Raw genomic sequence first — 13828 nt, forward strand, 5'->3', positions numbered from 1 at the left:
TTTGAGACCAGCCTGGGCAACATGGCGGAATCTCGTCTCTACAAAAAAATTAGCCAGGTATGGTGGCACATGCTTGTAGTCCCTGCTACTCAGGAGGGTGAGGCAGGGAGAATTGTTAGAGCCCAGGAGGTCAAGGCTGTAGTGAGCTATGATCATGTCACTGCACTCCAGCCTGGGGGACAGAGCAAGACCATATCTCAAAAATATATACATACATTTAAAAATGTTTGTATTATTTGACACCTTTTTGGTTGTGATTTGTTGTACTTTCACTTATCATTAGAAATATTTATTTTGTAAACCTATGTATCTGTTATTTTATAGGGTTTTTTTTCCTTACAAAGGACCTCCCAAATTGTATAGGTTTGAGGCCCTACAAAAGCTGAAAGCACCCTTTAGAGAGACCAAAAAGAAGGCCACCATGACAGCGAATTAAATGACTAGGATGTGAAATCCAATGGAGATGAAGAGAAAGTAATGAATTTGAGATTTATTTAAAATGTAAAAGCAAAAGGGCTTCTTAATCGACTGGATATGAGGAACTGGGGTGGGTCCAGGATGATTTTTGTTTGCGTGAATGGATAGGTTTGGCATCATTTACCAAAACGGAATTTGGCCAGGGGAAGATGGCGCCTATGGAGATATGCATCAGGAGCAAGACTAAAAACAGAGATAGACTGAACAGTCATCAGTGTGTATGTAGGAGAAGCCAGGACAACAGATTAACAAGTTAATGGTCTGGCTGAAGTGTAAGAACAGGTGAGGACAAAGGATGGAACCCTGGGAAACAATTCCATGATACGTTGGTGCTGCCATGTGTGTGGGAGGATGGAAGAAAGGTAAAGGAGACAGAGAGTTAGAAGAACAAAGAAAGAAAGAGAAGCTTTATTAAATGAAGGGAGAGGTATGTTTCAACAATTTCAATAAGTGATAACTATTATCTCTTATCTCTTCAATAAGAGATAATTGTTATTAAAGTGTATTAAACTTGGCAACAAGCATGTAAGTGGTATCTCATTCCGTTTTGTGCTGCTATGATGGAATACCAAAGACTGGTAATTTATAAAGAAAAGAAATTTATTTCTCACAGTTCTGGAGGCTGAAAAGTCCAACATCAACATGCCAGCATCTGGTGAGACTGCTGTATCTTCCCATGGTGGAAGGCAGAAGGACAAGAGAGTTCACAAGACAGAGGGCAGAAGGCGCCAAACTCATCCTTTTATCAGAAGCCCACTCCCATGACAACCAACCCACTCTAGAGATAAGTCCTCTTGCCCAAATTACCTCCTAAAGGTCTCACGGCCCAAAACTTTTGCATTGGGGATTAAGTGTCTATCACATGAACTGTGGGGAACACATTCAGACCACAGCAACTGGAGACCCTGAGTGAGAACAAACTTGGTGCAATTGCGAAAGTAAAAGTCAGATTGTAGTAGACTGAAGAATAAATAGGAAATGAACTCAGGAAGTGTGGATAACTCTTTTATGAATCATCACCAGAAATAAAAAGAAAGATGGGGAAGTAGAGGGGATGTGGGGTCATGGGTGGGTCACGTCTGTCTTATTTGTGTCTACTAATGTTAAATATATGCCTGCCCTCTGACCTAACAATCCTGCTCCTGGGCAACAACCGAAGCATCCTCAAAAGAAGAATGGGTAAGTAAATTATGGCATATTCATACAATCGCATGACATAATAAAAAGAACAAACTACAGATAAACACAACATGGACAAATCTCAAAAGTATTACATTAACTGAAATTAGCCTGACACAAGACACTACTACATACTGTATCATTTCATTTATGAAGTTCAGAAATAGGTAAAACTAATCTGTGTTGTCAGACATCAGAATAGCAGCTACCTCTGAGGAGGAGTGTTATTAACTGGGAAGAGGCATGAAGGAGCCTTCTCAAGTGCCGCAAATGTTCTGTACCTTGACCTGTGTGAGTTGTGTGTCTGGATACATAGGTAAAAATGCATTTAGCTCCACTCTGAGATGAGTAAATGTTATGTCCCTTACTTTGCAATGCCTCAACTTAAAAGTTTTTAGAATAATGAACAAAAACAAAATGTAAAAAATAGCTTTACTAAGGAAATACCACCAAGATCTATTAAACACCACCAAATCAAAGTGAATTCTGAGTTGGCCCTAAGATAGCTGACAATAATATGCACAGCAGCAATGGCTGAAGCAGCCTGAACCCAGTGAATCTATCAGCCATGGAATAAGCAATCCTTTCTCTTAGAAAGCACTGTCAGTGTTTTCAGCTCACTCAACATTATCCACCTAAAAATCCTGCTCTCAAGCCCACATCTTCATGTGAACAATCTATCCTTCCCAATTGAGTAGACTTTTAGATCATCAAAAAGAATTTGCTAGGGCTCAGCATCAGCCTAATACCTCTCATATGTCAAAATAACACAATTGCTGACTTCCATCACTACTGTAGAAGAGCCATTTAGAAGACAGAATTGCACCCACTGGAATCACAGAAGTTCATGATCCTCTCATGATCCTCTCAAACAACATGTTTGTTGTCTTTTTATCATATCAAATGATGAAGCCATAGCTGCTGGCATTGAACCAAAGTCACTTTGGTTTTCAAAAACAACCTATTATTCATTAATAAACTTAGCACTATTTAAAATATATATAATATTGGCATGCTCACTATGAAAAGGATATTAAATACTTACCATTTTGTCTGGTACCAACAGCAGCAATAATTACTGGAACTGAATTTAATGCTCTTTTTATCACTGGAATATAATTATCCTTTACTTCATGGAATGAAAACTTGTCATTAACGTTGTATTTGATCACAATGATGTCGGCACCCCCAATTAGATTTCGAGAAGTGTACCAATCACTGTCAAATATGTCCTAAACCAAAATGCAAATAGCAATCTTTAGTCTACTTATCTTCCAATCAATTCTGAAATAATCCACAACATTAATTTCTGGAATTCATTAAAAATTATTTTAAAATATGTAACTACATGAAATTGAAAGTGTTTGCAGTCTGCCAACTCTCTCTTTAAAAATGTTTACTTACTCATGTAGCTTGGACAATTATGTAATGGTTAAACACGAGAATCTGAGAATTTCTGAGAGTCAGATGAAATAAGCAACTTTCTTCCATATTTGCACTTAAAAATAAGCCCTTTGTTTTAAAATTACACTATATTTTTATCAGCTCATACTTTCAAAAGTGTAACATTATGGCATTAGATGGAAGAGCAACAGTATGAGTAGTGAAGCTTCAAAGGCTTTTTTCTGTGACCCAGTTAAGACACCGCAGGATTTTCAGTGTTTTGAATTGCAATACATTTTAAATTCAGTGCAGTTCCATATGCTTCATCCATATTTTCTTTTCTTTTCTTTTTTTTTTTTTTTTTTGAGACAGAGTCTCACTCTTCCACCAGGCTGGAGTACAGTGGCTCCACCTCAGCTCACTGCAACCTCCGCCTCCCTGGTTCCAGCAATTCTGTCTCAGCCTCACGAGTGGCTGGGACTGCAGGTGTGCACCATCACGCCCAGCTAATTGTTGTATTTTTAGTAGAGACAGGGTTTCACCATGTTGACAAGGATGATCTTGATCTTTTGACTTAGTGATCTGCTTGCCTCGGCCTCCTAAAGTGTTGGGATTACAGGCATGAGCCATCGTACCTGGCCCATATTTTCAAAATTCATACATACTTTTCAACTTTATCCATCCTTTGAACAATACTGTATATATAGAGTATGTATGTGGGGTGAGGGAGGAATTTCTTTATTAAAAAAGACACTGTGTATTACAAGGTGTTAACATGGTAAGAAATATATTTTCAATTCATGTATTTTGCTTACATCAATTAAAAATTCAGGATGAACCCTTCCAGTTCCGAAATCTTTACTTTCGTCCTACAGCTAATAACATTTATATTTATTTAGAACCAGGCCATAAGTAACTTATTAAAAACCCTTAAGTATACAGTGTTTTAATTTTTTTTTTTTTGGAGACAGGGTCTCACGCTCTGTCGCCCAGGATGGAGTCCAGTGGTGCAATCTTGGCTCACTGCAACCTCTGCCTCCCAAGTTCAGGCAATTCTTGTGCCTCAGCCTCCTGAGTAGCTGGGACTACAGGTGTGTACCTCCATTCCAGCTTTTTTTTTTTTTTGTATTTTAGCAAAGATGGAATTTCACCATGTCGCTCAGGCTGGTCTTGAACTTTTGAGCTCAGGCAATCTGCCCATTTCAGCCTCCCAAAGTGCTAGGATTACAGGCATCAGGTACCATGCCTGGCCTGGGTTGATATTTTAAATATAATTTTTCAAAGTTTTTGTATGAATAGTGATGTAAGGAAAATATTTTTAGGTATCTTAATTCCACTACGAAATATGTACAAGTAGTTTTCCTCTCACATTCTAATTAACTATTAATCATCTGTCCTTTTATGTGGACTTTGGTGCATATTTTTAGAATGTAATAAAGCTAGATTAAGGAAATAGCTAGCTGTGACGAACAGGTCCAAAAGCTGTTGAGCTATGAAAGTTCATACTTTGAAATATGAGTCTAAAAAAGGGTTAACAGTGTTTGAATCAGGCAACCAAGGTCTATGTGACAGAGCTTTTATCCTACGATGGAAAATTCTGGAGGAGTATCACAGAGCAATGCCCTTCTGCAGAGAGAGCTTCTTCTCATCAGTGCCTCCTCCAGTTCCCATACGCTCCCAGCCACCCATTTCCCACAAGTACATTCAGAGTTACACGAACTGCAGATTTTTCAGTCATAAATACCCTATCAAAACTGGGATGCACAGAGTATTTCTGAAGGGAGGTAAAAGAACAACAATAACGAAAAGGCAAAATATGGACTATAAACAACAAAGGCAAAGGCTTGAACTTGGTAGAGGGTGCAAAGGAGGAGAAGGGAAGTGGGACACAGTGCAAGAAAATGGGAAAGCTTCCCAGCAGAGCTCTCAAACTGCCAAATCCCAAACCACACAACCTATTCGGTTCCAACTGCATGTGTTACAGCATTCAAGTTCAAAGTATACAAGTATAACAGAGTGCATAAGTTTAACAAAGAAGGAAGACAAACGAGATAAAAAACTAAACAAAAATGGGGCCAATATTAAGCAGCCACTTATCTCCAAGAAAAGAAATCAAAAGTAGCTGCTTTTCAAATTCCAAATAGTTCAAATTTCCAGAGTTACTGAAGAGGTATACAGGGAAAAGGAAGACCTTTAAGGGAAAATATTGTGAAAAAATGGGTCTGGGCATTGTTACCTCTGTGTGATTGATGATGTGAAAACTATAAATACTTTTATTTGTAATCCAAATCAGAGCTTCAAACCCTGCAAAGAAAACTGTGAATCTATTATACCACTTCACTGCTTTTTGTGAAGTATTTTTAATAAACAGTAAAAGATATAGAAATTGAAATGAAATAATAATGCACAATACCAAAAATACGGATGGAAAAGAGAAAGAAAGATGCACTAAATAATGGGCTACGTTTAATGAATCTGTAGCACATTTGTTTTAAAAGTGCCAAGTATATAACGCAAGGATCCAGGGTAAGGCTAAGGATCTATAGAAGAGAACTAGGGAAGAGAAACACAGCTATCTTGTTTCAACTCCAAGGCAACAACAACACAGCTCTTCCCAAACTATATCAAAGAGAAAATACTCCAAAGAATTATGAAGGAAATCAAATTCTCCCACTCCTTGTAAATCAGTTCCAGGTTTTCCTCTAGGGGGTTATGCAACATAAGGCTTGGAGCCACATTTGGATAATTGAACTCATCTTAAAAAAAAAAAAAAAATCGGAATTCCTACAGTGAAACTATTTTATTTTGCTTGATTGTGGGGCTGCATGTATGAAGTATGACCGTCGCTGCCCCAGCATACTGGTACTGCAGTTGTACAAATCTTGAATGGCCTGTGAAAACCTTACTTTTGCTTAGTATTAATATAAGTGATACATAACCATACTAAAGTTATAACAAACACTTAATTTTTATATTAGCTACCACTTATAGGCACTTACTAAATGCCAGCCTCTATACTTAGAACTTGACATGTGCTGGTTTCTCATTCACTTCTCAGCACAGGTCCAGGAGACAGATTATTATGTAGATAGGGAAAATAAGGCTGAGAGAAGGTAAATGATTTAACAAGGACACACCGGCATGAAATGGCAATGTGAGAATCCGAAATCAGATCCTTTGATATCAAAGGCTGTGCTCTATCTGCTCTGCTATATTTAATATTCTGATTCCGTACATACTCAAATAACAGTTGATTAATGCAATCACAGTTGTAGTATCTCTGATGGGCTTTACTTACCACCAAGTGAAGAAAAGCACCTTATAAAGAGCAACCCTAGAAATGGAATCTCATGTCTGAAAACCTCTATAACCTAGAAAATTGTACTGGGTTACAAACTTGGTGCCTTAAATAGGGCCAGAGTCTAATCAAACAAAAAGTGATTTGCATAATAAACCATAACAACCAGCTTACGGCAAAAATTCCAACTACAGAGGCTTATTTTATCCATTTGGAAGATTTCATTTTACTAGACAAAGTATATGGGATCACAAGCATTGCTGTTCATGCAATTAACAATATAAACAGGAAAATGTTAACAGCTCATATTAAATACAGGGAAAGCAATCCTAACATTCTAATGTAGCTAATTTTATTTTCCCTCAATTTATTTACTCTATTCACTAAACATTTGTTCAACTGCATGTTGTACCGTTATGTTTTTAGACTGTAAGATCTTTCACGATGAAAGACCCAAAGTAAAAGAAGTGTTTCATTTGCCTGCATAGACTCTGGCCAGTAAATTCTCCATCAATACTTCTTATGAACAACGTCATCACTATTATTACTAGGAGTTTAATATAACTTGGGGTTTAATAGCATCTCTTAATTGAAAAGGCCTGTTTTGAATTTTACCAAATTAACATAACTTTCTTCTTTAACTGAAAACTTATACGAGCAAATGATCTTTTCCTTCTGTTATATGAAAATTTGCATAAGAAATTTTTCTAAGTACATTTTACACATTTTTTAGAATGATGTGATAGTTTCCTATTGCCCTGATTCAGTTTTTTAATATTGCTGTTTAAATATGAAATCTCACACAATGATAATTTGTATTTTTTCAGGCACTACACTTTCTTCTGTTATTAAATGCAACATTTAGCTGAAACATAGGTAACTCCAACATCAGAAAAGAATCAGAGATTTTCAAATAAGATTAAAAGAAAACATTCAAAACATGTTATTGTATACTGAAAATACTTACATGTGTCAGGAAGAAAATTCCCTTTTCCTTTTATCAAACACTCAAGGATCAGACTATAATTTATCCACTTCAGTACAATTTTGTTTAATTATTGCAAATTTTAATTTTTTAAAAGTTTTCCACGCAACATTAGTAATATTCTGATTTATGAATTACTAAAACAAATGGCTAATACATAAAGAGTATTTGCATTATTAAAATTAAAATTTTCAGAGCTCAATTAGTAGTGCTGTAAATCAGTCATTTAAAATTAACTCCCAGTCCCTGCCTTTTCCTCCACTTTCAGGAGGAACTATTTCTGAACTGTCCCAGTGAAAAGTATTTTTGCCTATGTTGAGCTTTGAGAGGGCTGTATTTTTAGAACACCAATATTACACTATCACCCACAGGGTAGGCATTAAAAAAAAAAAACACTGCTTTTTGCTGGTGAAACTTAGTGACCCCATCCCTCGGAGTTGGCACATTCAACTGTCAGCTGTCTACCAAGGGACAACCCACAGTCCTGAAGTGTACCAGTAAGTGCTCCACACTCCCACTGGGGCCTTTAATCTTCCCAAGAGTGTTCGCTGACGGGGCTGTCCCCTGCCCAGTGAAACAAAGGACCAAAGATTTTCTCAAAAATGTTTAAAAATTCGACCCATGTAACGCGGACACTGCACACTCACGGAAGTGAGCAGAAGGGGGAAGAGGTAAAAAAAAGGGAAAAAAGCTCCTTCAGCCCCGGCGCGGAGCAGCTGCTGTTCCTTACCCAGACGGGACAGTCGTGGACCACCAGCTTGACATTCCCAAACGCACTGGCCTGATACTCTGTGAAAACGGGACGCGCGACCGTGCTGGCCGCGTTCAGCAACAAGCTGCTCTCGTCCCCCGAGACCAGAGGGCTCCTCCCCAGGTAAGTGCGGATGAGCCCCGACGGCCGGTTGTCCTGGTGGAACGCGTCCCCCTCGTTCCCCAGCGCCACGATGTGGATGGACCTGCACGGACAGAGAGGGGGCGAGGGGAGAAGGGAAGCGCGGTCAGCGTGCGGATCCGTCCTCGGAACAGGAAGTGCAGGGGGCCGCGCGCGGCCAGGGTGGGCAGCAGCCCCTGTCCCTGGGGCGCACGGCACGCGCTGGAGACAGACAATGGCCGGACGGCGGCGCGTACGTACATGATTTCAAATCCAAGGGCAGGGCGGCGACTCGGAGAAAAGCAGCGGCTCACGGCCTCGCGTGGCCCCCGGGCGGCGAGTTCACCCGCAATCCGTTCATCCCCGGCCGCGTCCCCCTCACGCACCTCCACCGCGGCGGGGCCGACGCAGAGCGGGGCCGGGGCCGCGCTAGCCAGCGAGCAAGCCCGGGGCGTGGGGGCCGGGGCGAGCGGGCTGGGGGCGCGCTGCCGCCACTCAGGGAGCGCCCCGGAACATCGCCGGGCGTGGGGCCGCCGCGAAGCCCCGAGTGGACGCCGCTGACCGCAGTCCCCTCTCCGCCGCGCCTCCTCGGCCGGCAGCTGTCGCCTCCCGCTGCTGCTGCCGCTGCTCCTCCTCCTCCCGGCAGAGAGCGGGGGGGTGGTGGGGGGGGAGGGTCGGGGAGATCGGGGCCTCCGCCCCCTCGGCGGACCTGGCGCAGCACGTGCCGGCCCCGGGGGTCTGGCGGACGCGGGGGGATGCGCTCCTGGCCGAGGCCCCGGAGCTCCGGCGTCGGCGTCCGGACACAAAGGAGCGGCCCGCGCGGGGCGCCGCGGAATATAAATTAATAAATACAACGTCCCAGCTCGAGAGCTCCCGGCCGCCAATCCGCCTGCAGCAAGTTTGTTCAACTCGCAAGGCCGTAACCAGAGCCAGGAAAGGGGGGTGGGGCGATTTGGCCCCCGCTCACTCCGGACTGGAAAAAGAAGGTTAGGAAAGCGAGGGATTCCAGCCCGAGCGCCGCTCCAGCCACCCGAATCCTCCCGGTCTTGGCCTTGACCAAAAGTGCTTTACCGCGTCTGCCGCTTTGTCATTTGTCAACATGCGCTACAGCTGTTTTCTAAAATCACACTCATGAGAAAAAATAAAGGCAACATTCATGCTGCCACAGAAAGGGTTCTTTGTTCACACACCAATTAATTTGCTAATGTCGCCTTGGGGGGGATTATTTACTATTTCAAGCTATATTTAGCATATTTTACCGAAAACTTGAGGATTTTAAAGGCTGGGATTTTTAGTGTGATCTTTTTCAAAGGAAGTTACATATGGGGGTTTAACGTGTTGGTGAGTTAGCAGACCAACTGAAATAATGATCATGTGAATGCAAAGATACTTTAGACTCTTTCATAATAATGCACTGAAGTAAAGGTTATGAATATCTCCAACGTGCCTCAAACTACCTCAATACAAACGAACACTGGAATCCACTTACTAACACCGAAATGGGCCAGGGATTACTCTGGGGTTAGACTCCTCCATGCGGTATTAAAATTCTTACCAGTACCCTGCTCTGTGTTGAAAAGAGTTGCTTATCCTTTTTTCTATTTATTTTTCCCTTCTGTAAAATTGGACTGTTTCTTTTCTCAACTGAGCTGTTTTGAGGGTATGAAATGGGGGTTATTGAGTAGGGCAGTAAAAAGACTAGGATAACAGCTGACTTGCTCAGTTGAAAGCAGTTTAATAGTTTCTCTTGCTCAGAGAGAATATAATAAGAGACATTCTTTATGTGGTCACTGATTTTTTAAAAATCTGATTTACCTTTGCATTCTGTATGATTTCTATTTTAGTCTCTTGAACCTAAACCATCCTTTGAAATTTCAGCGTGCAAGATCACCTTTTATCTTGGGTTAATAGAAAATATGTTTTCTCATCAGTCTCTTCCAGAAACCCACAAGTGGAAAGCAAAGACACTAGAATGGATGCATGGATAAAGGAAATGTGGTATATACATGCAGTGGATGATTAGCCTTTAAAAAAGAAGAAAATTCCTTCATAAACTACAACATGGATGAACCTGGAGGACCTTGTGCTAAGTGGAATCAGCCAGTTGTAAATCACAAAAAGTGATTCCATTTATTTGAGGTATCTAAAGTAGTCAAACTCTTAGAAAGTAGAATAATTGTTATTACCAGGGGCTGAGGAGAGGAGAAAAGGGGAGTTTTTCCATAGGTGTAGAGTTTCAGGTTTGTGGGATGAAAAAGTTACAGAGATCTGTTGCACGAGGTGCGCGTATAGTTCACACTACTGAACACTAGAAAATGATTAACATGGTAAATATTGTTATATTTTATGATATAAAAAATAATACAAAAATGAAACAAAAAAGACACCAAAATTGTTGACAACTGGGAAGTATCAGGGAGAGAGAAAGTATTCATTTTTTCCTTAGTTACTCAATATGTGAGCCAAGCCTGTGCTGCGTAGGCATGAAAGATCCCAAGATACATTAAGACTGGTCCTTGACCTCAAGAAGCTAAGGCAATTTGTTACCAGGAAGGGGTTCCCAATCCAGACCCCTAGAGCACTTGGACCTTGAGCAAAGAATTCAGGGCAAGTGCATGAAGTAAATAAAGCAAGTTTATTAAGAAAACAAAGGAATGAAGGAATGGCTGCTCTGTTGGCAGAGCAGTGTCATGGGCTACTTGACTGAGTGTACTTATAATTATTTCTTGATTATATGCTAAACAAGGGGGGGTTATTCATGAGTTTTCCAGGAAAGAATGGGCAGTTCCCAGAACTGAGAGTTCCTCCCCCTTTTAGACCATATAGGGTAACTTCCTGACCTTGCCATGGCATTCGTATGTTGTCATGGTGCTGATGGAAGTGTCTTTTAACATTCTAATGTATTATAATTGGCATATAATGAGCAGTAAGGATGACCAGAGGTCACTTTCCCCACCATCTTGGTTTTGGTGGATTTTGGCTGGCTTCTTTAGTGCATCTTGTTTTATCAGCAAGGTCTTTGGACCTCTATCTTGTGCTGACTTCCTATCTTACCCTGTGGCTAAGAATGCCTAACCCCTGGATTGCAGCCCAGTAGGTTTCAGCCTTAGTGTACCCAGCCCCTACTCAAGATGGAGTTGTTCTGGTTTAAATGCCTCTGACATATTAATTAGTTTGTGAATATTAGCACACTCAATCCTTTTCAAAACATTCTAGTTCCTTAAGTGATTATGACACAGGCCTATGCAGTCAGTAAAATAGGTACAAAATAAAAGATAAAGTTCAGTGAATGTTGAGAAGAGAGCTGTACTCTCTATGTCAGATAGAAGTTCATAGAGGAAGTAAACAGTGTCTTAGGAATTAAAAGATTAAGAGTTTGTTAGATTTGGAGGAAGAAAAGGTTAGAAGGGAAGGAGTATTTGAAAGAACTGGACAGACATCACATGCAAAACTATAAAGACATGGAAGATCATAGCCTGTCCTAGGAACAGACAGAGATGAAGTTTGTGCTGGCATGAAGACTTCTATATTAAAGCAGGTAGAAAAAAGAGTGGTGGAGTCTTCCTAGGAGATTTCTGAAGTCAGACCTGGTGATACTCAAGCTGCAGATTGAGAATCTGGTACAAAGCCTGGTAACATACTCACCCAACCTGTTTTCTCTTCTAAGGTAGCTAAATGACAGTTCTCAAACTTTGTGCATATAGATAGAGCCACATGATTAGTTCTCGTCAACAGAATATGATCCCTGTTGAGCAGTAAAGAAGTGTGCCTCTCCATTCTCTTTTATCTTCCTGTCCCAACCTCATGAAGTCAGGTCAACCTTGAAGCCAGGTGTTTGAAGCTATTAGCACTGCCGTGTGGAACCAATCCTTGAATGACTAGTTAGAGCAGAGCCTCCTCACAGCATGCATTGTACTGTGATTGGAGTGAGAAATAGATCTTCAGTGAGTTGAGCCAGACATTTTGAGGTCAATTATTACAGCTGCTACTGTTATTTATCTTGGCAAAAAGAATATCACAGATGGTCCATTTCCTGATATCTTAAAGATATTTTCATAATTTTCTTATGACCTCTTTTTTATGGTCATTTCTCTTTTATTTGGTTTGTGTATTTGTAGTTTCTCTCATTAGCACATTTTAAAATTTTTATTTTACCAGTGTTAACAGAACGGATATCACATGTCCTCCAACCTCAGGGTCACTGGGGAACACACAGGAAAGGCTTCCAACCCAAGCAATATTTTTTTCCTATTTCAGTGGCTAAAATGCCACCATTTTGCCTTCACTCTATGAGATGTTCTTGTCCCTAAATAAGATGTAGCATAAGGTACAGTGAGGACATGTAAAGTAATTGGGTGGGCTATTACTAGTCCCCATTGTGAATATTCATATACCAGCTATTAAAAAATATTTTGGTTCCTCAACAGCTGGAGAGGAAGCAAGTGTTGGTGAGGGAGGCCTAGAGATATAGGCTTAACAGATGATCTTTTCCAACTATGTTTCAAGGAAAACTAGGTTTCCATAGAAGTTTAGGAGGTGGCAGAAAAAGAGTAGGCAGTGAGATCTGGACTCTGACACCGCATCTTAAAGCCAATTAGAGCAGTCTTATTGCCATCTTAAAAAAAAATTAAAGTTTCATATTCATTTTCATTAAAAAGATGGGTTTTCTCAGGTTAAAAACAAACACAAGTTTTAACACCACTTATCTAGAGCCAGAGTCTTCAAGGTGGGGTACAGAAGATGATCCCTGAAATTCCAGAACAAACTTCTAACCACAAACTTTTTTTTTATTTACCAAAAAATAAAAAATAAAAGGGAGAAACAAATTAAGCTTTACTAATAATGTCGGGATTTGTGCTGGTAGCCCAGGTTGACCAGTAAGTGAGCAGACATAAGGAGTGTTGGGGGCGTGGCAGCAGCAGGATGCACAGTGAGGGGTGGGGGGAGGGCTGCCTCCTTTGTTCACTTTCAACATATTGCCACATGTTGCAGTTTCTGTATCTAAGGGGATTTGTGAATGATATTAAGTAAACTACTGTTACAGCAGGAACCAAGGGAGACAGTGTTAAAAATGCAAGAACAAGCAAACACAACCAGCCAAGCTGACGTTTCTGACACTCCTCTGGAGCCACATTGCAAGGTAAAAAACCAATGACTCATCAGATTTGCCAAGAAGTTGACCATAATAATGGATTATAAAGAACACTTTTAAGTATGAATTTACAACCATTCTTGCTAACATTGATTTAACCCCAAGTGCATATTATAGTTGATAGACAATAATATTCTGAACCAATTGCAATTAGCTAGCAATGTAAAAGCTAAACATCAAAGTATTGAAGGCAAACTCAACAATGTTTCTAGCACGCTTAAGTAGTATACTATATACGAGTCAAAACTTTCAAGAAAAGTCACCAAGAATAAATGCTACACAGTCTCTTCAGAGCTTTCTTAAAAATCAGAGTCGAAAAGCCACACACTCTTGGGGAAATAGTTTTCTTCTTGCCAAGATAAAAATATCTGAAATAATACATAGAACACAAATGGAAAAAAAACAAACAAAACTGCATTCCTTTGTCAGCAAATACCTTGAGGATATTCATATAAAGTTTTGCTAAACATCAAGTCATAAGTA

At 40.4% G+C, this 13828-nt stretch overlaps 1 protein-coding gene across 2 annotated transcripts in view; it reads right to left on the minus strand.

Moving 5' to 3' along the window:
- Positions 1-9090, minus strand: part of RHOBTB3 (Rho related BTB domain containing 3) — a 56006-nt gene extending 46916 nt beyond the window's left edge. For both annotated transcript variants that reach the window (XM_032275990.1, XM_032276001.1), the window contains exons 1-3: positions 8455-9090; positions 8053-8278; positions 2702-2888 (exon numbers count right to left, since the gene is read on the minus strand). In XM_032275990.1, coding sequence (XP_032131881.1) covers positions 2702-2888; positions 8053-8278; positions 8455-8456 — 415 coding nt within the window. In that variant the 5' untranslated portion in view covers positions 8457-9090. The remainder of the gene's footprint in view (positions 1-2701; positions 2889-8052; positions 8279-8454) is intronic.
- Between the last annotated feature and the right edge of the window lie 4738 nt (positions 9091-13828).

Source organism: Sapajus apella, unplaced genomic scaffold (assembly GCF_009761245.1).
Source record: "Sapajus apella isolate SASKATOON/1434 unplaced genomic scaffold, GSC_monkey_1.0 scaffold1, whole genome shotgun sequence".
Classification (NCBI taxonomy): domain Eukaryota; kingdom Metazoa; phylum Chordata; class Mammalia; order Primates; family Cebidae; genus Sapajus; species Sapajus apella.